This window comes from Helicoverpa zea, chromosome 19 (assembly GCF_022581195.2).
Source record: "Helicoverpa zea isolate HzStark_Cry1AcR chromosome 19, ilHelZeax1.1, whole genome shotgun sequence".
NCBI classification, from domain to species: domain Eukaryota; kingdom Metazoa; phylum Arthropoda; class Insecta; order Lepidoptera; family Noctuidae; genus Helicoverpa; species Helicoverpa zea.
In genome coordinates, this window is record NC_061470.1 from 1921090 (window position 1) to 1947554 (window position 26465).

General features: G+C 36.8%; 2 protein-coding genes across 2 annotated transcripts in view; both read left to right on the forward strand.

Moving 5' to 3' along the window:
• Positions 1–18551, forward strand: part of LOC124639563 (rabphilin-3A) — a 70771-nt gene extending 52220 nt beyond the window's left edge. Inside the window, exons 6-9 of the mRNA XM_047176993.1 lie at positions 9547–9898; positions 13343–13487; positions 15905–16138; positions 17483–18551. Coding sequence (XP_047032949.1) covers positions 9547–9898; positions 13343–13487; positions 15905–16138; positions 17483–17780 — 1029 coding nt within the window. The 3' untranslated portion in view covers positions 17781–18551. The remainder of the gene's footprint in view (positions 1–9546; positions 9899–13342; positions 13488–15904; positions 16139–17482) is intronic.
• Positions 18552–18807: 256 nt separating this feature from the next.
• On the forward strand, positions 18808–25290 carry LOC124639565 (SH3 domain-containing protein Dlish). The gene is made up of 7 exons (XM_047176995.1): positions 18808–19001; positions 19901–20094; positions 21199–21386; positions 21844–22010; positions 22930–23028; positions 23914–24053; positions 24586–25290. The coding sequence occupies exons 1-7, from the start codon at positions 18953–18955 to the stop codon at positions 24748–24750; spliced, it is 1002 nt and encodes a 333-aa protein (XP_047032951.1). The 5' UTR covers positions 18808–18952; the 3' UTR covers positions 24751–25290.
• Positions 25291–26465: the final 1175 nt, after the last annotated feature.

The window sequence follows — 26465 nt, forward strand, 5'->3', positions numbered from 1 at the left end:
AGTGAAGTTAACCCGGTTTGGACAAGGCTTGCGTCGCATCCCAAAGTCCTGAGCTGTACTTCGGTATTGATTTATCTTTTTGGAGAGGCTTATTACTTGCCATATTACTTGTTTGTTATATCAGATAGCACTTTAATTAAACTATAAGCCCCAGCTGCTCATGTTACCCCTTTAAAAATCAAATAGCAATTTCACACATATAGCCATTGATTTCGATGATGCCTCCTATGCAGTATTTTATTACTTATTATTACCTATAATTTGAGTTACTTTTCGTTTGCGCCGGGCTTGGGTTTTTTTTGAGCATTGTCCTTTAAATTACTTTCGCCTCAGCTGACAATTTTAGAAACGAGCGCCAAAAATTACACGTCCAGAAACATCTACTAAATTTAATTAAAATTAATTAACTTCCTAATGGACAAAGGCAAAAATCAAACGTTTTTGAACTAATATTAACTGGATCTCGATCACTTTTACAAAATCGGGTTCAACGGCAATCGAGCATTGAGTACCGACTGAAAATGAGACGTTTATTAACCCGTTGCCATGGCAACGGCCGAGACGCGACAACCTGTCAATATTAATATTTCTCAGGAGTTGTTTTTCTGGTAGAAGATGAATTGAGTAAGATCGACGATCCTGGATCATTTCTATAATGTTTTTGATTACTTAATTGAACTCGCAATCACCAGCCTAGCTGTTTCCTTGTTTAGAATTAATTAAATAGGTGTATGTATGAAATGAACTAAAATATATATTCATTTATTCCCACATCTTCAGGCCAATTTCAAGTTCTATCGTTGGCAAATGATCGTCCTAAAAATGGTTTCGGTTTCAGTTTAAAGATATTTTATATCTCATTAGAACTTACAATCAGTCTTACATAAATGTTCACTCATCAACTGGATGATCCCGTCAAATGTTGCCTCGTCATCTGCCTAGCCTTTTTTCAACAAAATTAAGTCTGCTTTCAGTCTATCTGGAAGCAAATATTCCAGTATTTTTAGGGTTCCGTACCTCAAAGGAAAAAACGGAACCCTTATAGGATCACTTTGTTGTCCGTCTGTCTGTCTGTCTGTCTGTCAAGACCCTTTATCTCAAGAATGCGTGGACGTATCAAGCTGAAATTCACATGAAAATACTCAGGTCTATTGTCCCTTTAGGCTGTGAAAATATCAAACTTCTAAGCCAAGCCAATCAAAAGATACAGCCGATTATGTCGATATTTTCAACAAATTTTCGACACTCGCAAAGGAATCAAAACCTACAGGATACTTCCCATAAACTCAGAGTCTTGAAATTTGGCATGAAGCTATAGAGTGACTGTCTATTTGACATCTCGAGCAACACTTCTTGTCTTGACTTTCTAGAATTTGACTATCTGTGACACATAAATTATGTAATTAACTATACGTGTTGTATCGCTGTTTGCCTGTTTGACTAAATTATGAACAAAATTGAGACCACATTGAGACAAATACAAAAGATAAACCTAAGAAATTAATGTAGATAAACATTATTAATAAAGTATTTCTTCAAAGCAAGCTTCCCAGTCCATAGACAATTGTCACCACAGCTCAAACCTCGTTAATTACTCGAGGTCCCAAAGTTTGAAGCCTGCAAATAGTAAGTTCAGAGCTATTTAAAGTTACTCGAGGTTGGAGAGATTTCTCCTAAATTATATCTCAAATTGGATGTTGGCTCGCTGACTATTTCATAACGAATACGACCGTTTGGTTGAACGAATTTTTAAACTGTGATTTGTAAACCTAAAGTTCTTATTTTCGTGTCATGATAAAACAAATTGTGTGCAAATATTTCCAATGTCTAAGAAATATTTTTTCTGCCAATATACTTTGTAATACATATTTATTGAATGAAAGACACGTATTCGAAAATGAAGATATTGAAGATAGGTTGTAGCTAGGTAACGTTTTATATGAAAATGAAGCTTTTCTTATGAAACGCTATTATCATAACGGTAATGTCACAATATTAAATATCGATAAAGAATGTAATATCTGCCATTTTTGCTCTTGTGATTTTTGATCTCACGTAAGCAAAATGGTGATACGTTTAAATGAAAAAAAAACGAATAATTTGAATAGGTAAAGATTTGTAAGCTGAAAGCTGATGTTTCAGCATTTTTTAAGTGCTAAGCTACTTTGTTAACTGGGCGGTAAGGATCTCAGGTACATAATAACTTGGATTCGTGGTTTTAAAATGTTAAAATAAACTAACATTATAATAAAGACTAGATAATTATAATGATACAATCCCTAACAGCCAGACAATAAAGAGAGACATTTCCCCTGCACTAATTGATTTCACGTGCCTCTCAAGAAATGCAATAAAATTGATGCGTCCATCATCTCTAATGTGTTTTCTTAACCCGTAAACAATGACTTCTTAATCTCTCGTTTATGACCCAGTGCACGTAATTTTAGGGTGGGTCTACACAGTGCATGTAGCTGGAGCAAGTTAACATGCGCAAGTGACCCGCGCGTATACAACAGAGCACGCGAGTGGGTATCTTGCTTTGGTACATGCGCGAGTCGCTTGATCTGCACGTTTTTAAATGCATGTTACCTGCGTATGGGCCTCAACATGCGCAAGCTACTTGCACCGTGTAGACGCACACTTAATCTCTCGTTTATGTTGAAGTGCACGTAATTTTAATGGCGCTGGTTAAACGACTGTTAGTGCGGTGCAGTTCACCAGCTTATGATGTCGCTTGCCAGTATTTTATTGTTATTGTGCAGTTAAAGATTAGTTTATTTTTCGCTCTATTAATTTAATTCCTGATGGGAAACAGGGGTCCCCCCTTTATGGCAGAACTTTTTATGGCATTATATTTTGCATACCAACAGTTGGCATAATCTTCATTTCGCAGAAAATCGTGTGGCATACACTCATTTTGCGTAATTTAAAAACGCATAATTTTGGCAAGCAGAATCATCTTTAGTCATAAATTTCATATTCATAATACTTAAATAGTAGAAACATAATTTCGCAGAAAGTTGCCAGTCAGAATTTCCTTTTGGCATACATTTCGTTTGTTCGTTTCTTTTCTTTTAGCAAGCATGCAACATGGAGCAAGCATGGCTTCTGTCACGGCTCCGGCGCTGCGGGGCTCCGGCGGTCCCATGCGAGCTTAACGCTCACCACCGTAGCTTCGGCTTACTGGCCAGCTCCGCCGGCCAGCCTCAACCGCGTCGGCAAGCGTTAAAACTACCTGCGCCTCAGCTCGCAGACCGCCTCGCCCCTCCGCGCCTACGCGGTTTTGAATTGCACTCTAGGGGTAGGGCAGACAAGAGGTGGAGTCGGTTTTGCAGCGATTCGTTTTCGTTCGCCCTATTTCAATATTGTCATGTTTCTCTAAGATATTTGAGTCTCTTGTTTGTCCAGTAATTACTCGCCACATTGACAGAATTATTTCACCAAGTCAGCATGGATTCAAAGCTGGTCGCAGCGTAGAAACAAACCTCGTCGAGTTTGTGTCGGATGTCACTCAATCTCTTGACAAAAGACTAGAAGTAGATGCCGTGTACACGGACTTCAGCAGTGCCTTTGACAAAGTTGACCATTCTCTGTTACTGTCCAAGTTAGAGTATAATGGCATACATGGCTCACTTCTCAACTGGTTCAATTCTTATTTGTCACAAAGGTCGCAAACTCTTGTAGTTAATGGTTACGAATCTTATGCATATTACGCCGACTCAGGGGTTCCCCAGGGTTCCCACCTTACACCGGTTTTGTTTTTATTGTTTATCAACGACATAGGCGCCGTAATCCGTCATTGCAAATATCTAATGTTTGCTGATGACCTCAAAATATATAAAGTTGTTACTTCAAATGAAGACACTACCCTAATTCAGGAGGATTTAAATAGAATAGAACACTGGTGCAAACTCAATCACATGAAACTTAACGTACGTAAATGTAGCCATATACGGTTTACAAGGAAAAAACAGTCTAATATTGTATCATATAGTATAAATGGAGCCTTATTAGAAACTGTAAATGAGGTTCGCGATCTCGGAATCACTATGGACAGAAAAGTCAACTTTATAAGCCATATCGACAATATCGTTACGAAATCGGCACGGCTACTAGGATTTCTTAAAAGAAGCACTAAAGGATTCAAGCTAGTAAGAACGAAAATTGTGTTGTATAACGCCTTAGTCCGCAGCCACCTTGAATTTGCCAGCGTAGTGTGGAATCCGCACTACGCAGTACACTCGCAAAGACTAGAGAGTATTCAAAGGGCCTTCACAAAACACCTGGCGTATACCTTCGGTGGTGTATCTCCTCGGTGTCCATACGAACAACGAATACGTCACTACAAAATGATCACACTGCGCGACCGTCGACTAGTACAGGATCTCATGTTTTTCTACAAATTAATCAACAATAAATTAGATTGCATAAAGTTAATTGAACTAATAGGATTAAAAGTCCTCTATAGAATACCCAGATATCCCATTACCAATTTATTCCACACTAAAACTTCCAACACAAATTTAGGAGAAAATTCACCTCTCAATAGGCTCAGTAAAGTGATGAATAGCTATGCAAAATCAAACCCGGATGTTGACATATACCAGAACTCTATGACAATCTTTAAAGCCCACATTTTAAATCATAAAACCCCAAAAGATTAATTGTATCTGTACTGTGTTAAACATATGTACCATTTAACCACTTTCTCTGTAATATTGCTAGTTTTTAAGATTAAGTAAAAAATTTTGATCTCATTTTTTTGCCATGTTTATTACTTTTTTTTTTCATATTTAAGATTGATTCTGTTTTTTTTTTTGTATATTTTAAGTTTGATTCTGTTATATTTATAGTTTGTTTCACTCAAGTAGATTTATCTAGTTTAAGTTACCACATATGTACGTGAATGTTGGTTCACCTGTAATTGGCGACTGTGTAAGGCCTTTACTACTTAAAACCTCTTATTTTGTTAATTTGTACACATAAGCTGTTGGTGTTCCTTTCTTAAATAAATAAATAAATAAATAAAAAAGTTACTAGCTTCAATTTTTAATACAATATTTTTTAATTGAAGGTTATAAATGGCAATTTGCTAAATAAATTGAATCTAAATTCAATTCTTCCGTATTCATAGTACGCCAAATGAGATTATACCAAATAATAGTTTCTCAAAATATACATTATGCTAAACGAAATAATGCGAAACTCTAACTATGCCAAAAGCAATTATGCGAAATAAAATTCTGCCATCTTAAAAGTATGCAACTGTAAATTCGGGCATATAAATATTCGGTGAAACAATAATTATGCTAAATATGTTTTATGCCTTGAAAACATTCGTTGAAAATAAATTATGCCAAGTGTGTTATGCCAAATAAAATTCTGCCAGATAGACGGAACCCGGGAAACAGAACATGGTTTAAAATGTAGTTTCAGATTTTGTTCAAAACTCTAGTGACCTAGGGAAATGAAACCAATGCGGGGAACTTCTTTCCGAATACGGATAAAATACAGCCTATAGAACCTATTGTCATTCGGAGATGGTGTAGTTTCCCAACCGTATTAGAATTTTCTAAACATGTTTAGTGGTTTCGGAGCGTTTTAGGGTAGAAAACAACTAAAATGGTTTCCTCTAGAGAATACCTAACAAACGTACACAAAAATAAACGTAGGTAGAGAGATACACATAGTTCATCTATATTAATGACAATCTGCTATTAAACCACACAAATCAATTACACAGGCTGAAATTAATATCTACCTAATATATCTATCTAGGCTAGATCCTACACGAAACCTTAGTTGAATAATCGAGCGAACTCGATATCGGTTATCGCGTTACGAATAATCGATCAATATCTAACATATGTTATTTACGACCATGGAGAACAAAATGACTAGCGGAGTTGCCATAACGGAAAATCGTCTAAGAATGTAGCGCGCCAAAATGCGGGTGAGCGGGGGACGAGGAACGTTACTGTCTTCGCCTATGTACGCCTTTTTTCGACCCGATATTTTTTTGTAATACCAAAAATCATTGACAGATGTGTCAAAGAACCCGAACGCCTCGTTAGTTCACTCGTAACTCGATCGTTTTGGTCATGCCCACCGTACGAATTGGACCTAGAAAAAGGCGCGTGACCTACCTGCATTATGGTATCTCCGCTCATCTTTCCTTACTCCGTATTTACGACCCATATCACCCTTCTATCCATGGAAAATGTAAATCAAGCGCTGAAAGCTGCTAACGTAGTAGAAAAGCGCTTGAGAAGCATCTCAGTACATTTTGTATGCAAATCAGGAATGCAGCGGAGCGTGGTTTTGTCGTAGTCGCTTGTTCTGCTTTATTTAGTAATTTTTTATTCATGGAGTTGAAAGACCTTTGGAGGGAAATTAATCGTCGTTTTTTATTTTCTTTTATTATGACATGTTTTAAACCGCTTCCTGCACCCGGATAAAAAATAGCCAATGTCATTTCTGAGGCTCGACACTATCTGTGTACCAATATATTTTTACATCGGTTCAATGATGAGCAAGCCGGACAAACAGATAACCTATCGCGTTTATATTATTAACTCCTAGACATTTAATGGTTCCTTAAGCCATTCCTTAGTAAAGGATTTCTTTGACAATCCGTCACTAAGGAGTCACTTAAGTAATCATTAACTCTGAACATCGTCTCTGAGTGTCATGGATTTTTTAGACATTGCACAGCTTTAAACGGTAATGGTAAAGCCATGAAGGTTCGAGAACCTAATGGAAACATTCTAAAGGAAAATTCCGCTTAAGGCGTCAAATCTTGAGTTTGTAGTAGGTACCTACTCATTTCTGAGAAATTTCATATGAGATGTAGTATAGGAACGCTTTTCCCGGGAAACCATTCATAACTTACTAGTGCAGTCATTGAAGCGAAAAATACGGTCTAACCTCCGAATTTTTTTACTGTGAACCGATTTGCATGAAATTTTGGTATTAGGTTCATCTTACCCTTAACTTCAAAAGTGAATATGATTTGAACTCCGCCACCCCCCCCTGGGGGCGGTTGACACCCCTTCTTTGGGGTGAATATTTTTTTTGCAAAATAACCTCGGATATCGATAGAAGACCTAATTTTAAGCTAAAGTTGTCTTTAAAGTTTAAAAAAAAATCCAATACTTTTCAAGTTATTGGCAATTGAAAATTCCCAATTTTTCACGTTTTTCATCGGTTTTTTGCAAATATCTCCAAAAATATAGGTTTTATCGAAAAATAAAGAACAAAATTGTAGCAGGTAAAACAACGAACAATTTTTTTTTTATAAAAGGTCCTAAGTGCAATATTAAGCTAGGTAAAAAAGATCAAAGCCGTTTTTTATTTTGTCTGAAATTTAATCGACGTAGTTTATGCCATCTATTATTTTAGTATGTTCAAGTATGTTTAGTATGATCAATTTACCAGTTTTATTATTTTCCGGTGACATATATACACATTACAATAGTTGTGACTCTTTATTATACTGCCTACTTTCACATTGCTCCAAATATTGACACTCCGAAGTTTTCAGTTACTAAGTAGAAAAAAATATGACAAGTTTTTGGACCGTAACTCCTTCAATTTTCATGCTATCACAATTTATAAAAAACCACTGTAAAAGTAATTAAGAGAGCTACAACATCCATCATTGCAATATATAGTAAAGAACTTTTTTCTAAAACGGTGAAGGGTTAAAGTGCTTAAGAGAGGCTGTGATTGCGCTGCCACGCGCTCTTTAAACAATCATATCTCCGTCAATTTTTGTTCGACAGAAAAAACAAACAAACCAAATTGTTTGTCAGAAAAATACCAAATTTTTTTATCGGTACACTTTTATACGTATCTGTCGTAATTTTTGAGATATTATGAAAAACAAGTGGGTTTTTCTTTAATTTGAAATTTTGTTCTTTTCGTTAATCGTGACTTTTTTGAAAAATATCTGTCCTGAAGCAGCCAAACTGATACTATCTATCAAACTGTTCATAATAAAGTTAATCCTAGGCGGAATACGATTAATTTTAATTTTGGTGGAAATGGCACTTATGAAACCCATTGATTTAAAAGAAAAAATATAAGATGCTCCCCTTATTTGCAATACAGCTCACTTATTTTACGTGCAAAAGACTTTTAATAGTACTCATCTTAAAGCTTATTTCAAGCACTACAAAACCCATTTGTATTCGAATGCATAAAATGCATCTACTCGCCGCTACATGGCATTGACCACAACGATTAAATTTCAGACAAAATAAAAAACGGCTTTGATCTTTAATATCTAGCTTAATATTGCACTTAGGACCTTTTATAAAAAAACAAATTGTTCGTTGTTTTACCTGCTACAATTTTGTTCTTTATAAATTTTCGATAAAACCTATATTTTTGGAGATATTTGCAAAAAACTGATGAAAAACAAATTGTTCGTTGTTTTACCTGCTACAATTTTGTTCTTTATAAATTTTCGATAAAACCTATATTTTTGGAGATATTTGCAAAAAACTGATGAAAAACGTGAAAAATTGGGAATTTTCAATTGCCAATAACTTGAAAAGTATTGGATTTTTTAAAAAACTTTAAAGACAACTTTAGCTTAAAATTAGGTCTTCTATCGATATCCGAGGTTATATTGCAAAAAAAATATTCACCCCAAAGAAGGGGTGTCAACCACCCCCAGGGGGGGTGGCGGAGTTCAAATCATATTCACTTTTGAAGTTAAGGGTAAGATGAACCTAATTCCAAAATTTCATGCAAATCGGTTCACAGTAAAAAAAATCGTAGCAATAATGCTTCAATGACTGCACTATACGGCCAACAGCGTTGATGGAATTAAGTGGTTGAGTTTCTTGTAGTTTCACCTTCAAAGCATCAAGTACATAGTTCTGAGAACTGACTCGATGAATGCATATTAAGATACTAACAGCCAGTTTCTTCATCAAAAGTTAAAGCCAAAGTAAAAGTCAAAGTAATGTCTAAAGTTAAAGTAACGGTTAAATTCAATTTTTCTATGAATTTTGTTGTCACTTTAGCCTTGAAAAAACAAATTTGACCGTTACTTTAACTTTAGACATTACTTTAACTTTAACTTTTGATGAAAAAACTGGCCGTTATTGATATACGTGTGTACTTGTACCTACGCTACGTATGAACGGGTTGAATTCAAGCGAGCTTTCATTCGTCATTTCAAAATTGTTTATCCCAATTATTTCGAAATTAGCTGTCCCAATTTGACTGGCAGAAATAATTGGGATAATCAATTTTGAAATAATAACCTAGTTTTCACAAAGGTCACCATGCTAAATGCCAAACAGATGGTAGCAGGTTGGATTTCGATAAACGTGTTCGTTAGCTGTGGTCTGACTATTAACCTATTAATAGAATAGCATACAAAATGTATTTTATCAGTTAAACCGACTGTGTATAAAAGATGTCTCTTTTTTCTTCAACATTTCTGCATCTAACATCATTTCCAAGCAATCTCCTCAAGCATACTTTATTCTTTGTTTCCCCTAAATTATTTTTATCATTTCTTCTTCCCAGGACCCCCACTACGAATGGAGCGAAACAGACATCCTTTCCCACGGCTTCAGCGGTTTAAGTCTTCACCGAGCTGACAGCCTCACCCAAAGGCCTCTCGCCTCCTTAAAGCGAACAGGCAGTAAAGGCAGTGCCTACAGCATTCGAAGCATGAGAAAGGAGATGACAAAGGCCTCGCAAAATGAAAGGCCTCCTACGATACCTGATGCAGGATTTGGGACCTTAGAAATCAAGTTGGCGTATGAGAATGCTACCTCGTCGCTGGCTGTGACGGTTTTGAGAGCAAGAGGTCTGATTGGCATGGATATGACGGGGCTATCGGATCCATTTTGTAGATTAGAAGTTTTGCCTAGAGGTGAGTTTTATGGTGCTTTCGGATATATTTCTGTTTGTGTATATGTGTAATGGTAAAGTAATGCGCCATATCTCAATTACGGTGCAAAATTGTATCGTGTCCATATTTCAATAGGGGGATAAATATAATGACTACCATAAAATGCTTTGATACCCTTAGTTTTGTAACCAAAAATATCTACTTAACACCAGAAAAATAAAGTCTAAGACATTATAGTACCAGCTATTTTAGTCACGACTCCACTTTAAATTGTATTCGACCACCAGTAAATGATCACCAAATCTTGACGACCAAATTAATGTATTATTTTTAATGGTAAAGGTGGTGAGCGTGAAAACCATCTGCGACGATAAGCTCGCATGGCACCGCCTCGCCCCTCCGCGCCTACGCGGTTTTGAATTGCACTCTAGGGGTAGGGCAAACAAGACTTACCTACGTGGAGTCTAAATACACATAACTTAATATAGACATAGCTTAATATGGCATCATAATACTTTATTTAATAACTAGCTTCTGCCCGCGACTTCGTACGCGGATCCTGTCCCTTATGCCAGCGACTACGGGGTCAGCAAAATCAAAGATCTGAATAGTCTGATATTGAATTTTAAGGGCCCGTTGACTTGAAAACAACGGAATACGCATAACCATTAGAAACGTTCCATATATTTAATTTTTGTACTTTAACGGCAAAAGCACAGCAGACTAAACAAAATGCTGAGAACTGAACCGCAATAGACGTGACCATAGGGATAAAAGTAGTGATTCTAATTAGTCCGCGTAAAAAAACATTAAATAGATGACAAAGTCGTGGTGGTTTAGTGGGTAGAGAACCAATCTCTCAAGTATGAGCGTGCGTCTTTGATTCCAGGTCTGGCAAGTGCCTGCCAATGCAACTTTTCTAAGTTCGTATGTGCTTTCTACGTATATTTTGGATACCAATGACCGTTATTTGGAGGGGATGTTAAACTGTAGGTTCCGGCTGTCATTGAACATTCTTGGCAGTCGTTATGGGTAGTCAGAAGCCAGTAAGTCTTACCAAGGGGTGTTGGGTTGAGCGGGTAACCGGTTTGTGGACGTCAGATAGGCAGTCGCTCCTTGTAAATACTGGTACTCAGTTGCATCGTGACTGGAAGTCGACCCTAACATAATTGGGACAAAGGCTCTTGAGATAATAACGACAATAATAATGAGATATGGGCACTGCAGGACATCTGAGGCTGATGACGGGGAGTAGCGACCCCGCGGGGCTATATATACTGAGTTCTCCAGGGAGAGTATACTGTCCCCCATCTCCGGCCGGTCGGAGTGAACTATGACGGGGGTAGGTCTCACGCCTCTGGCTTGGCTTGGCCGTCCAGAGTGGAGTCGCTAGAGCAGGATTAGTAGCCCTGCTCGGAGGGTAGGTGCCTCATGGTAAGCACAGGGAGCGCGTAATCTGCGTTTAAAGTCCGCCGAGGTGTCCTCACCCTTCAGCCGCTCATGTCCCTGTTGCCCTCTTGTTGCTATTCAGTGACTGGTTCCCGGGGGCCCAGTAAGTGAGGTGGCGAGTCTCCACCTGCCATTTTTACATGTACCTAATACATTGTCATCCACTAATATCCCATCACAATAGCCCAAGTAGTTTTCCTCCATAGTTAGCAATAGTTTAGCACAGTACCGGGGATTGTCTTTTTTTTTAACGACGTCCACCGGGGATTGTCCTTGGGTTCATTTTTATAGTGTTTAAAGGGATAATCGTCGGTTTTGTCATTTGTGTCACCATTTCATTAAAGTTGTCTCAAAAGGGCTTCAGCGTGTTGGCTTCGGCCCCACGTTTGCCTCCCAAAAATTCGGAACTTTGTAGTCCCGAGGTCTGGAAGAGACATACAAAATAATAATGAGATATAATAATGTTGTTGTATCTTCGTTATTATTTGTTTGTGAGAGAGAGAAAAAAAATACGTGTCCATTATTTTAGGGTTATCTTAAAGACGGACTAATTACTTTTTTTGATTCACCATACCTATTTCATAACATTAATTTCTATACATTTCAAGTGTAGTATTGCTCTTGAAGTTCCACATCAGGTGTTCCAGATCTTCGACGTTTATATGTACGTCAATAGAGAGTGCTTATCAGATTGAACCACTTTTGCTAAAACGTCATATCTTCATATGCTATAGTCTAGCTGGGCTCCTGGAGTTCCACATCAGGTGTTTTAGAGAGTGCTTATCAGATTGAACAACTTTTGCTAAAACGTCATACCTCTATATGCTATAGTCTAGCTGGGCCCCTGGAGTTCCACATCAGGTGTTTTAGATCTTCAATTTATATAAGTCAATAGAAAGTGCTTATCAAATTGAACAACTTTTGCTAAAACGTCATACCTGTATATGGTACAGAGAAGCTGGGCTCTTGGGGTTCCACATCAGGTGTTCCAGATCTTAAAATTTATTATCTCAACTGAAAATGCTCATCACAAGAAACAATTTTTGCCATGGCACCATTTTTGTATCTCTTATAGTTTTGTTGGTCTGTTGGTGGTCTGCATCAGGTCTTCAAGTTTCGAAGATAAATTATAGCCTATATGTTGACCAGGCTTAATACTGATACAACAAAGAAAAAATCATTGAAATCCGTCCAGTAGTTCCGAAGATTAGCGTGTACAAACAAACAGACATACAGACATACAGACATACAGACATACAGACATACAGACATACAGACATACAGACATACAGACATACAGACAGAATTTTTTTTTTGGATTTGTGCTCCATCACTGTTTCTAAACCCCACTCAATTATTATTTTTTTAATATATTCAATGTACAGACACAGTTTTTTTACAGATTTATTATATGTATAGGTTAAGCAAACATGCAACATGCAGCTCCATGCTTGCTGCATGTTGCATGTTTGCTTCCATGCTGCATGCCTGTTAACATATATAACAAGTTTGGGATAACATTGATTTATTTGGACTCATTTTGCTTAAATAGGATAGCAGAATTTAAAAACTTTGGTTATAATTTTACTTTAAAATGTTGGTTTAATTTTGGTGATCATTTACTATTTTTGGCTTACTCATGATTAACTTGGAGTAATTTTACTTAAATAGGATAGCAAAGTGTTAAAACTTTGGTTATAATTTTACATTAAAATGCGAGTTTCACTTTGGTGACCATTTACTATTTTTGTCTGCTATTTGTTACTATATCTGGTGGTCAGTTAAACATAAGCCTTTCAATAGGCTTCCTATGAAGCCTATGAAGTTCGAATCACACACTTATAACGAATCATTTTAGCAATAATTAACAATGTGGCAAATTGGTCAATGGTATATATCTCAACCTTCAAATAAAAATTAAATAAAAGCAAACTCTTTTTAACATTTCTTAGCCAACATTTCTCCCACTAACAAAACGATCCATGTATATATCTATATGTTCGTATCACCTTCCAGAAGGCAGCTACTCCAACAGACTACGCACGAAGACGGTGCACAAGACGAAGAACCCTGAGTTCAACGAGACGCTGCACTTCTTTGGCATCACGGAGTCAGACCTCGCCGCCAAGTCGCTGGAGATCGTGCTGTTTGATGATGACAAGTATGTATCTATGATCTATAATAAAAATTAAAAATTGTTGTTTTAAAGTGGGCTGAAAAACAGCACGTCAGAATTCCATGAGCCAGCCCCAAAAACCGCCCTTCACCACTTCTTATGTGTGATTGGGAAGAAGAAGAGAACAAATTTTATGAAGATATAAAAAATATTATTTTAGGATAAAGGCTCCGAAGCAACTGCACTAATTTAAAAAAAATCTTTCACTGTTAGCAAGCTACATTATTTCAGAGTGACATAGGATTTTATTCGGGTACGGGAAATTGGTAAATTATCAGCTGAAATCTTCTATCTTCAGCAGTCATTTCAAGTGACATATGATTTACTTTGCCCAAAGAAAATAAATAGACTACTAACCTTTCTAACTAACTAAAAAGACATTGCGTGGGTACTCACCCATTCGTGTACAGAAAACTAAAGTAAGTAGATAGATAAACTCTAAAAAGTTTCTGTCGTAACTCATAAAACTTGGTAGGACGTGCTTCATATGACACGTAGGTAACATCGAAGTGCTAAGGCTGCGTTCAAACCAAACTGACTGTCAGCCGCCGAATGTTTTCTTCAGCTTTAGCCTTCTTCTTCTAATCGATCTGCAGGTTTAATCACCTAGCAAGCCCTGGTGTAAGAGTTTTCTCAAATGCCTCTGACGTGGAATTGTAACAACGATTCCTACTGAGTAGCATTCGGGGACGCCGGCTTTACGTGCCCCCCCCCCCCCCCCTCCCAGGCAACACCGCCAACTTCCAGACTCCGGGCTTTGTGAAAGTTTCTAGAACCCGTCCCGGGAATAAATTCCAAGATCTCGTGCACAGCCGTCGCGCTATCGACAATTGGACCAACGAGGCAGTGGGAAGGGAACGCAGCCTATAGGCTCAGGAAAGGATCTGAAAGACAGTTATAGGTTTTTTACTACCGTTACTTCGCCTTCACGAAGGATATAACTGAAATAAGGTAGGTCTATAGCAACCTCGTTTCCATTACCATAGTGTAGGATATGTTTATATATTACGGTTATTTGAAAATGGAATTGGAGAGATTTTTGGTGTGAAAAAGGATGATGAAACATAAGTGTTTGTCAATGGTACTATAGTTTCATCTGAATCACTTAAATTGTGCTTGATCACTTGATCTATAAAGTAATTAATGTTTATAATGACAAGAGAATGTCAAGATAATGTATGTATGTATGAATATAAGTGGCCTTACTACAAAAACTTTAACCACTGTTTTACACCTGTCTAAAAAAAATGTGGCTCCAAAATGAACCATATGTCAACGTCATAATTTGACATTTTTTTAGACAAGTCTTAAACTGACGTTAAAAAGTTTTTGTGGTAAGACGGAAGATGTTTAAGACTTTTGAAAAAGTTTTAAATTCTTCAAGAACATTTCTCAAAAGCTAGGTTATTCTGAGTGTTAAATCGTAATCTGCTTTAAAGTATAAAATCTTCATACCTATTTCAGCTACTTTTAATGTCGAGTAGGATTCTTTTATTTATTTTTAATGGACAGCACTTAGGCTAAATTATGTAGATAAAACCTACTTAAAAATGTTAATAAGGCAATACACTCTATCCATTTAAAGAAAAAAAGACAGTACCTACTACCGAAAAAAATGCCCCCACAAAAATAAAGTAAAAACTCTACGTGCCCATTAAAGCCATAGATTTGGCATACAAGACTGAGCGAGCAGATATTTTGTTTGTCGTAAATCCTTGTAAGTAGGTGGTCCTTGAATGTCACGGCTGTCTTCGAAGTAGGTCAAACAGGGCACTTAACTTTTCCTTATGGAAAACGAGAACATGAGATGAGAGAATATCTTTAGTCGGCGAAATGTGTGTCAATCAGAATCGGCTCTTTTCAGCACTTTATCTTAAATTGTACAATCATGCTATTTGTTGAGGCAAAATTGGTAACGTATTTTACCTTAAAAATATCTGTGTGTAATAGGTATTAGAAAGCTAAAGAGTTTATTTGTATTTTTTGTTTCTTTATTTGATCGCGCCCATTGTTTTTATCCGGGTGCGTGATGTAGTTCCCTTAGGACCTTGTTAACACTGCAAAAGGAAGCTAGTTTTATTAGTATTAAAGTAATCTATGGTTCTAGTTAGTAGTAGTAGACTGAAAAAAATGCCATTTTAGTCACCGTCATTCAATTTGGTACGAGTGCCTACGTGGTATCCATCAACATTCGAAACCAAGTCCTTTTTTTAACTTTCGGATATTTTTGAGTGTTCGGTTCAATAAAGTTTATAGGAAAAACGTTTCAAATGAACCAGCACTGTCCCATATTTAACTGCCTGTATTTAAATTAAACAAAAGTCTAAATAAAATCCCTTTTAACCGGCTCCCAAAAAAAGACGATGTTCTCAATTCTGACATTTATATGGTTGTTTTTCCAGATACGGTTGCGACGAAATGGGATCAGCAACGGTCGCTCTCCGGGAATGTTCGAAGTCACCGGCACAGTTGCGGCTAGCCCTCTCCGGGTCTTCAGGCTCCGAACCTACTGGGCCCAGGATACTGCTGGCTTTATGTTATAGTACGAAACGAAGAGCCCTGGTGGTGACGATCTGTAGAGGAGCTGATCTCCCGCCTCAAGATAGTAATGGATATTCGGATCCTTTTGTTAAATTGTAAGTGATCATAATTATTATTTATTTAGGCAGGTATATCCTTTCATTAGTGAGACTGTACATCCGCCAAGCTGCCCTTTTCTCAACTACCAGAGTTGCACAACCCATATATTAGCCCTTTGCTGTCCCCCAATGAGTGCCAATCAGGGGCCCGATCCCTCTAAGTTATAGTTCGGCCATTCAGAGAATGCGTTCCTGACACGTCGCGATTGAACTGACGACGTAACTTTGCAATGGCGTTGCAGTTACGATAAAAATATTTTTGCTGGTTGTTTACCGTTTTAACAATTGAGGAGCATTAAAACAACATTATTATATCAATAATCAATGAATGTTATAATTCAGTCAGTTCAATCGCGACGTGTCAGGAACGCATTCTCTGAATGGCCGAACCAAAATTGAATAAAAATTGATTCGCAATATAGCAGTTTTAAGTTGGCTGCTATTTTGGTGATTTCGGTCTATACGGTCGTTTGCTCTACAATCATATTGCAATCGATAATCATTTGCAGATAAAGTGATTCATTATTGAATGACAGAAAAGGATAAAAACGTTTATTTCAAAGAAAAAATAGCGGAATGCCGCATACGCTTCAATCGTAATTGAGTCGGAATTGGATCTCAGTCGGATGTGAATCGTATGTCGCTTAAGTAAAATAGCGGAATCGTGCCCCAGCTCGGTTGGTCTCGATCTGTTTTGAGCAGTCCTCATCCATGAAGTTCACGCCACTTTCTTCAAATCCTCCTATAACTACAGTTATATTGTAACACTATGCAGGCCTAAAAATACCTATATATCTATCCGTCTGTCCATTTACATAGGGTAAGTAGGTACTTAGTCCTTTAAATCTTAAGAGGCAGCTGTAACAATAGGTACCTTTATAAAAATACATTCGGTTGCTATTTTTAGCCCTGAGTATTATTGTGTTACCATGACCTTTATCTATTCAAAAGATTTAAATAATAATACTCCTTACAACAGAGCTTTTAATACAAGAGAATAGTTTAGTAAAGGTTGAGCCCTCCATTTCTCGTAAAGCCTTTCCGGTTGGGTTGCAAACAACTGAAATTGTCAGATAAGGATCTTTTGTCAAGTTTGTATCAAAATAATTATTAATTGCTGACCGTACATTGAAGAAAATTAAAGTAATAAATTAACTTTTAAGAATTTATATACCTACATACCTACCACTTTGATTATATACAAATAGAGAAGATACATGTCATCTCAAACTTAGAAGACAAAAAAAAACTATTGAGGCCAGGTTGCTATTCAGGTAGGAACGCAAACGGTATAAAACTTAACAATTTATTTATTTATTAACTGAATTATTTTTGTTTCAGGCATTTAGACCCAGACCCTTACCACAAGAAACACAAAACATCGATAAAATGGCGAAATCTAAATCCAGTATGGAATGAAGAATTTTTCTTCGAAACTCGTCCAACCGAACTTTCCCGTCAAAATCTGACATTGACAGTTTGGGACAAAGACTATGGCAAGCCCAACGACTTTTTAGGGAGCCTAATATTAGGAGCGAGTTCCAAAGGAAGGAGATTGAAACACTGGATGGACTGTATAAAGTTTCCCGACCATCGTCACGAATCCTGGCACTCGTTAACTGATACACAGCATCTATAATTATTATTTTAGTTTTATTTTATGTAAATAAAGTCCAAACTTACTTAGATCATGGAAAAAAATACGTTACATAGGCATTTATTTATCTGCTTATATGCTGAATAGTACCTAACTTTTAAGGAGGTACAGACTCCGTACTTACCTACATAAACATGCGGGATTACGCCATTCTAGCAACGATTATATAAAAAGACAAATAATATTTTGAAATGTAATGAGCTTCAAAGCCATAGGGTGCTGCATAAACTTGTAAAGTGTTCGGTGAATACCTATTTAAATAAATGTAAAAAAACTGAGCTCTCTTAAACCCCTACTCCTGTTGCTCTTAGAATTGTTATTAAAGCAGTAAGTGTTGATAAAATTCATAGAAACAGAATATTTATATCCAAGTTACATGCATTTAAAACTTTACAAGATGTTATTAACCGTTCTAGCACAAAGTTGAGCCATTCTATTTCTACATAGATAGAGATTATGAAATATAGAAAAACTTTATAACTATTACTTATATCAATGTATAAGAATATAATATATTTGACTATAAATATTGTATTTAACAGTTACGTTTGATTAAAATTAAATGTTCTATAAATATATTACAATAAGTAGTTAAAGTTAAAAGTTGTTGAAAATAATTCGTGGTGTATTTTTGTACTTTGCTGTTCCAGTTTGCATGTGCCAAATGTATCTTTGAAGTTTAGTGTTTAAGCTGACGACTGCCTTTATATCGTGTACCTACCTAATACTGTGGAATAAACCATTTTAAAAATACCAATAGTTTTTGTTCTGTTTCGATAAAAGCTCCTACGTTTACCATCAGATGACCCAACTCTAACCATCAATACCTTTCATAATAATTCGCTAGAGAAATCGTGATAGAAATATCTTCCAGAATTATCACTATTTAATTTAAATTCTCTAATCAACGAATTATCTACGTTATTTTTTGTAAATGAAACAGTTTTATGCAAAGTTCAAAAGTTCACTGTTTGCGAATAACGAAACGTTGTACGAGCTTGCAGTAACGAAACGTAATAAAAAAAGTTGTTTTGTGAACTTTTTTGACATGTAGGAAATCGTGAGAAATTCGTATTTTAATCAAAGTAGTGACTGTTACTTGATGAATTTAACTTTATTTTATTAGTTATGTGTTAATTTAAGTTTGCAACAATATGGCGTTTCTGTGTCCAGTTAGAATTAGAAGGGGGAAGAAGAAGAAATGTAAGTATCGAGCTTTCATTGGGAACTTTTCAAGTCAATGACCTCAGACTTTCTATATAATTATAAATATATAAAACTAGTAATTTCATCCTGTTTCACCTGACAACCTGTATGCCCAACACCCTTGACCGTGAGAACCTCATTTTAGGTGTTGTAAATGTCTGGCTAAATAAAAAAAAGTTGATGAACCATAGATAGATGCAAAAGTTTTTGTGTGGTATTCAGAACTTTTAAATTTAGAATATTCTAGAATAACAAGTTTTTAATTATTTAGGAATTAAGATTTGTTCGTTATTTAAATATTTTTCACATTCCATGTTCAGTTTAAACTTGTTTTTATTCACCAATTAATACCTAATATTCATTAATTATTCTACTAATTGAAATCCTTTATCCTAAACTAACTAACTACATTAATACATAGCAATTATTGATTAGCGATACTAAATAATATACAGTGAATCAAATGTTTTTCTGTGTCAATGACTCACAATAGTTTTTTGCAACTATTGTATTGCATCAGTCACAATTCATAAAATCAGTTTAGACTTTCAAATTGCTAACAATAGATCAATTACCCAAACATTAAAGATTACAATGTATGATAAACTAACTTAGTTATAATCACAGTTCTAGTCAAACTGAATATATAATATGTGATAAAATATGCATCCTGTTATTCATAAATATGGAGTTGATTCAAGGTTTAATTGATGAAAATGTATGGCTTATTTATATTTCTTAGCTTAACTTTAATCTGCGTTTATGAATAAGCTGGTAAATATATGAGGCATGAAACAGCTAACTTCAAAAAAGTTAAGTTATATGGTAGCCATATTTTACCTAATACAATTTATTAGGCAACATTCTGATACCTAATCTCTCAATTTCCTTTCTAGCAAGCAGCGGAGACTCAGACAAAGACCTCTCTCGTCCTGGCTCAGGGCTCAGCCCTGGCATGGGGCGTATCACAGGATCGGCAAGCATAGAGACCCTCGTCAGGGTCGGTATTGAGAAGGAACATGGACTCAGTCCCGATTCCAAGATGGTGGTGCTGCATGACTTCGCTCCATGCGTTGATGATGAGTTGGAGGTTAGAGAAGTTTTATTTTCATATCCATACTAACATTATAAAAAGGAAAACTTTGTTTATTTTTTTGTAATGGATAAACTCTAAAACTGCTTGACTGATTATAAAAATTAGAGACATACTTGAAATCACGGGAAAATGGCTATAAGTAATAAACTAGTATTTATGGGTATTATTACCACACAGCCAGCTTTTTTACTGCCCTCCTGCAAGACACAGGCCTCATCTTTTTTAAGGATAAAAGATAAAGATACAAAAAGTAATTTCTTCAGAGTAGGCTGAAAACAAGCATTATAGGTCTAATTTACAAAAGACAGCCCCCAAAATGCCCACTCTTCACCACTTCCTATGTGTTTTAGCTAGGAAGAAGAAGTGATGGAACAAACTCCCCAGCAACACAGTTCTGTCTGTAGGTTAAAAGAACCAATTACAGTCATTATAAGCTTATTCACGTAATTTCAAACTCTTAAAATCTGGGTGAACTCGAAGATGTTTTCTTTTACCTTTATTGTATGTTTTCATTTGTGAATGATGTTGATTCATGATGGAAACTAATATTTTAAATGTAAAGACACTAATCCCCCCACAACATCAAATACCTGGTATTCTAAGCGTTAAACAATCCTTCATTCTCAACTATAAATATCTGAGGTCCAAGTTCACTGGCAACATAAACATTAGTTTTCTTAAAACAACACTTTACCATGGAATTTTTGTCACAACACAACAGGGGCTCAATTCTTCTAGTTTAATAATATATCAATTGAGTCTCAATAGCAGTTTTAACCTTAATGGGCATACTGTTTATAATATAAGATCAATCGTATTGGTTTACCATTGGTCTGTAACCCTATAGTCTGCTCGACAATCGCATTGCAATCGTAAATCATTTGCAGACAATATGATAATTGATATATGAATATGACAGAAAAGGATAGTAATGTTTATTTAAAACAATAAATTGCGGAATGCCACATATCCTTCAATTGAGTCACGATTGAATCGTAAAATTGGCAGAATTAAGCCCCAGATATGACTAACGAACAACAATTCATTTTTAGATTTCCAAAACCCCATAATAATACAAAAATTCCTCCAAAATTCCAGGTGAAACGCGGCCAGATAGTCAACGTGCTTTACCGTGAAAACGACTGGGTGTATGTCATAGTGGCCGAGTCTCGTCGAGAAGGGTTCATACCACACTCCTACTGCGCACCCTGTGAACATCATGATCTGAAGAAGAAGCTGCCCAGGAGTCGGTCACCGGCTGATATGGCTCATCGAGATGTCAGCCAGTAAGTTATTACTGTGGTTTTTATTGGTTTTCTTTTACATAAATATGGAAGATCATCATCATCACCTGCGTAGCCTTTTTCCAACTATGTCGGGGTCGACTTCTATTTTCATTGGTCTTACCTGAAGGAACTATCTATCTGACTTTCTCAACCCAGTTTCATGGGTAACTAAAACTTGCGTCAAACATTTTTGACTTCTGACTACTCATAACGACTGTCGAAGATGTTCCAGGACACCTGGGACCTACAGTTTAACGTGTCATCCGAAACACAGGTGTCCAAAATAGAAAAGTTGCATAGGTACTTGCCTGAACTGGAATCGAAAGCACGCCCTCATACTCGAGAGGTTGGCTCTTTACCCTCTAGGCGACCACGGCTTTTTGATTCTATTAGTGTGGATTAGATTTGTTGTATGTTTGTGTTTCGGTTTTATTCTAATTTTCATTTGTATGTGCAGCCTATCAGTATCGGACGGCGTCCCGACGGACGGGCAGTCGGAGCTGGGGTCGGAGGGCGAGGCGCTGCCCTTCAGCAAGGACGAGTCGGGCCGCTACGTCGTGCTCTACACCTTCTCCGCACGAGACGAGAACGACGTCGACGTCGAGCGGGGAGAGTTCGTTACTGGTACGATTATTCATTCATAATTTTTGAATTATTGTTCTAGCACAGCGATTTCAGCACGCAGTTTCTCCTGCTTCTTGCGGGTAACACACTGCACGTGGATCATGGATGGAGTTTCATGAAAATCCATACGCATTCGTTTTTGCGTGCCATGGTATAAAATATGGCTAACATCCTGCATTGGGATAAAATATGGCCTATGTTACTGAGGGATTGTCTCGTCTCCCAGACATTAAATAAATTTTCAAATTGGTTTAGTAGTTTTGGAAATTATTAAGCCCCCAGTACACGTTGGCCTGTGTTGGGCCAAGCTTTGCAATGCACAAATGTAGGCCACGATCAAATGGTGTTTACACATTGGCGCATGGCTCATTCCTGCCTGGAAAACCACTTGCGATGGACGTCGAAGTAATTAAGGCTTCGCTATTTATTTGTACACTACTATATATATTTATATTATACTACACTACTATATATATTTATATTGTACCTACTATATTTATTTTTAGACGCAACACAAAAGTGTACTTTATCCTCAGCGGTCGGTGACGAACTAAACATTGGCCGAATGTGTAAACACCACACGCCACGCTGGGCCACGATTCCTTTGATGTGTGCCCAAAAAACCGACAACTCGCCGAATGCGCGCCAACCTCGACAAATGTCCGCCATCCTGCACCAATACCCCGTGTACACATTGGTGATGGCGTGTATTGGCCGCACTTGGGCCAACGTGTACTGGGGCCTTTAAGGATTTTGAATATAAAAGAGCAAACAAATATTGCCCTTTGTATTCATATATTGTTCCTTTCATAAATTGTATGTTGCTGTGTATTGTAAATTATACTTTTTTATCATAGTTACCATTAAAATATAAGTATTTCATGCACAATGTGTCTCAAAATGCCCAATTTTATTTCAGTGCTAAACCGAGAGGACCCAGACTGGTACTGGATTGTTCGCAGCGATGGACAAGAGGGATTCATACCTTCTGGCTTTGTGTACCCTGCTGTTGTACAAGGTAATTATAATAGTCAAACCAAATGAATTATAGTAAAATAACTGAGAGTGAAGATGTATGTCTTGGCCAATTTTGTGTTGGTTAATTTGGTAAAGAATAAATAATTTTACATGAAAATTAGGGTGACACATTCATAGTTAACTTCTACAATTGATAAGTGAACAAAAGGGTCATCATAAAGGTTATGGCACAGTATAGCGGCACCGCAACAGCACGGCTCCACACCAGCATTTAAGTTATCATTCAATTTAGAGCATTAAATCGTGTATATTATAATATATTTTGTAATGTCAATATGAAAAAGCCAACGGCGAGCAGTCAGCGTGCTTGCCGCTTCCACACAACTCGACTCACCGCCCGCGTGCTGCAAGCGAGCGGACCTCATGCGTACAGCGCGCCGACGTCGTGCTAATTGCGCGCCGACTCCGAGCCGGCAGCGAAACAACGTCGTTACGTCGTGTTCAATCATAACATCAATCATAATCGTCTTAAAATAATATTGAGTTTGCGGTGACGGCAAGCTTACACCTCGCGGCCGGCGCGCGGACCGGGAGCTGGCACCTTGCGGACAACGCGTAGTTAGCGCGCTGGCAGCTAGCCGTAGTGTAGATTCGAGGCGACGCCGTGCTGCAGCCGTGCTGTTGCGGTGCCGCTATAATGTGCCATAAGCTTTAATTGGTGATAATAAAAGAAACGCGGAGGAACTCATGACAAAGTCACCTATTCAAAGACTGAACGTGCCAAGCGTTGCTTAACCTTATGATCGATCGACCCAATTTAATAATTTTATTTAAGTGTCTATACAAATGGATTATAGTTCATTTCTTATTTTCTTACTTTATTAATAAACTTATCAATAAATTAACATACATTAATAACTTCCAGCATCCCAACAAGATACTCCACAGCCGATCCTATCGCCCCCCGCTACGAACAACTCGATGCTGAACGGCAAGCTCAACGCGCAGACCGACAGCGACGGACGCTACCACGGGACCGAACTAGTCATGCTCTATGATTATAAGGTAAGTCTAGATTTGTACTGATTTAAGATTTTTTAATGAAGTACTAGAAAGAGAGATATACATATGAGAACTTGTAACGTTACAAAACCATTGCAGTCAAGTGTAACTTAGATTTGGCTGGAAATGTTAATTTTCAATGAACTTTAATCTGTAGTATGATGAAGAGAATATTTGTTTCTTTAAAGGCTCCAAAACTACTGAACCACTTTTCCGTGCAATTTTGAAAGAGTGCTATTATTGGGTGACATAAGCTATAATTTATCCATGTACGGTCAGTAGTTAGTTTCGTTGAAATAACTATTGTTCATTTCGTTCGCTGTTGAGAGGTTATAGGAAGTGGATTCCACGGTTTTCGGGTAAAACCGAAACACACACACACACAGGCCTTTATAATGTTAGTAACATGGTGCATTGTGCGTGTTTGATTATTCTTCACGCACATATGGCTGAACTACTGCTGGTACCAGGATAAAATATAGCCTAGTTACTCGTGAATAGTGTAGTTACCAAATATTATTTTCCATGTTTCCAGGCGCAGGCCCCGGACGACTTGTCGGTGAAGCGCGGCGAGTGGGTGTACGCCGACCTCACGCAGCAGACCGTGGAGGGCTGGCTGTGGGCGCATGCCCCCAAGTGCCGCCGCTCCGGGTTCATACCCACCGCCTACGCCCGGGCGCCGCATACCACGGAGCTGTGAGGAGAGCTGCTGAATATGTGACCCATCCCACAAAACTCCAAGAAAATATCAAGCTTCTCAGAATACTTCCACTCTCATAAACTCTCTCACTGCTTAAGCAACTGTTAAGACCCACAAAATTGGTAGAAAATAAACATAAAATGAATCATGGTCGGTAAAAGCCTACCTCGTAAATTGCTACCTTTCATAGCCATATATCATGACACTCAAGTGATAATTTTGAAAAATATTGTTAAATATAACTTGCCCATTTTATTCAAGCCTATAAAAAAAAGGGGTCGTTATTATTGTTTTCCATAAAAATACCGTCGGTATTCCTGCTCTTTCTGACCCTTCGAACATACGAAGAACAGTCGGTTTCTAAACACTTTCTAACAGTGGCTTCACTTTTTCTAAACACTTAAATTACATTTTGTGGGATAAAGCATAGAATTTTGGGAGAATTGTCTGAAATTGTGAAGAGCAAGCTTGCAAATTCATTAGGCATCCCGTATAGAACGTGTTTCAATAAAAATCTTAAAATTAAAGAAATCGGAACAAGAAATTAAGTGCCAATTAACTATGTTATGAAGTTAATTACAAATAATAATAAGTATAGTCTGTTTTTTAATCTCGTAGACTAAATTGACACTTGCAAAATGTCAAACTTTCTAATAATTTTGCTAGCTCTGTGGTGCAGTGTTGTACTTACGATACCGGTTCGTTGAATCGTAACTTTTTACAATAAGTCATCCTGAAATAATGGGCTTATCCTTGATGATTACGCATGGCTTTGCGTGGTCAGATATCCCTGGCAGTTTGTAGCACGTCGTACAGCCATGTGTACGTACGTGAATTTTAAATATAAAACTTTGAATGAATATTAAATTCGTCTATTATAGATAAAAAGTTACGATTCAACGAACCGGTATCGTAAGTACAACACTGCACCACAGAGCTAGCAAAATTATTAGAAAGTTTGACATTTTGCAAGTGTCAATTTAGTCTACGAGATTAAAAAACAGACATTAGGTACATGCTCTTTTATGTTATTTTTTTTTTTGTTTTTCAAAAACTAAGCAGGTTATAACTTCATAACGATAATCAATTTATTTTAATGTCGACTATGATACAGACAGAAATATTTTTCTATGATAATTTTCTATTAAACTACTGTGCCTTTTTGATGAAATTTTTACAATAAATACTGTCTGTATTACAGTCTATCGCCTTTCTTAGCCTAAAGCCATATTCTATGTAAATTATAGTTATTAAGTTTCGTCTTCCTTATGTATAAGTATTTCATTGATTTTTATTTTTTTAAATGCGCTAAATATACTCGAAATAACAGAAGTTTATGTAAAATAATTTCCGTCCAAATTCGACTGATTTTGACAATACGCTTTATACTATTATTTTTATGAATATTTTTAATGATAAGATTTGTATGTAATTTGTACTTAATTACTTTTTAATAAAATGGTTTTAAACTAGTTGTGTTGTTTCATTTTAGTTATAAATAAATAATATTGAATTCGTTTATATTCTCTACACAGTTGGTGCCTCTTAAAATACTCAAAATTAAATAAATCTGTCTCGTATCCTAGATTCTACCTGTGTGAGAGACTGGTGTCTAATGTAAGCATTTCAATGAAAACCTGTGTCACAGATCACCAGTGCCCCACCTGTCGGTTGAACTTAAGTAGGTAGGTACCTACATGATTTTACCAGACGAA

Coding starts and splice junctions, on each gene's coding strand:
- LOC124639565 (XM_047176995.1), top strand. CDS start 18,953: ATGGCGTTTCTGTGTCCAGTTAGAATTAGAAGGGGGAAGAAGAAGAAA. Junction 20,095..21,198: donor GCGTTGATGATGAGTTGGAG/GTTAGAGAAGTT, acceptor CCAAAATTCCAG/GTGAAACGCGGCCAGATAGT. Junction 24,054..24,585: donor TCATGCTCTATGATTATAAG/GTAAGTCTAGAT, acceptor CCATGTTTCCAG/GCGCAGGCCCCGGACGACTT.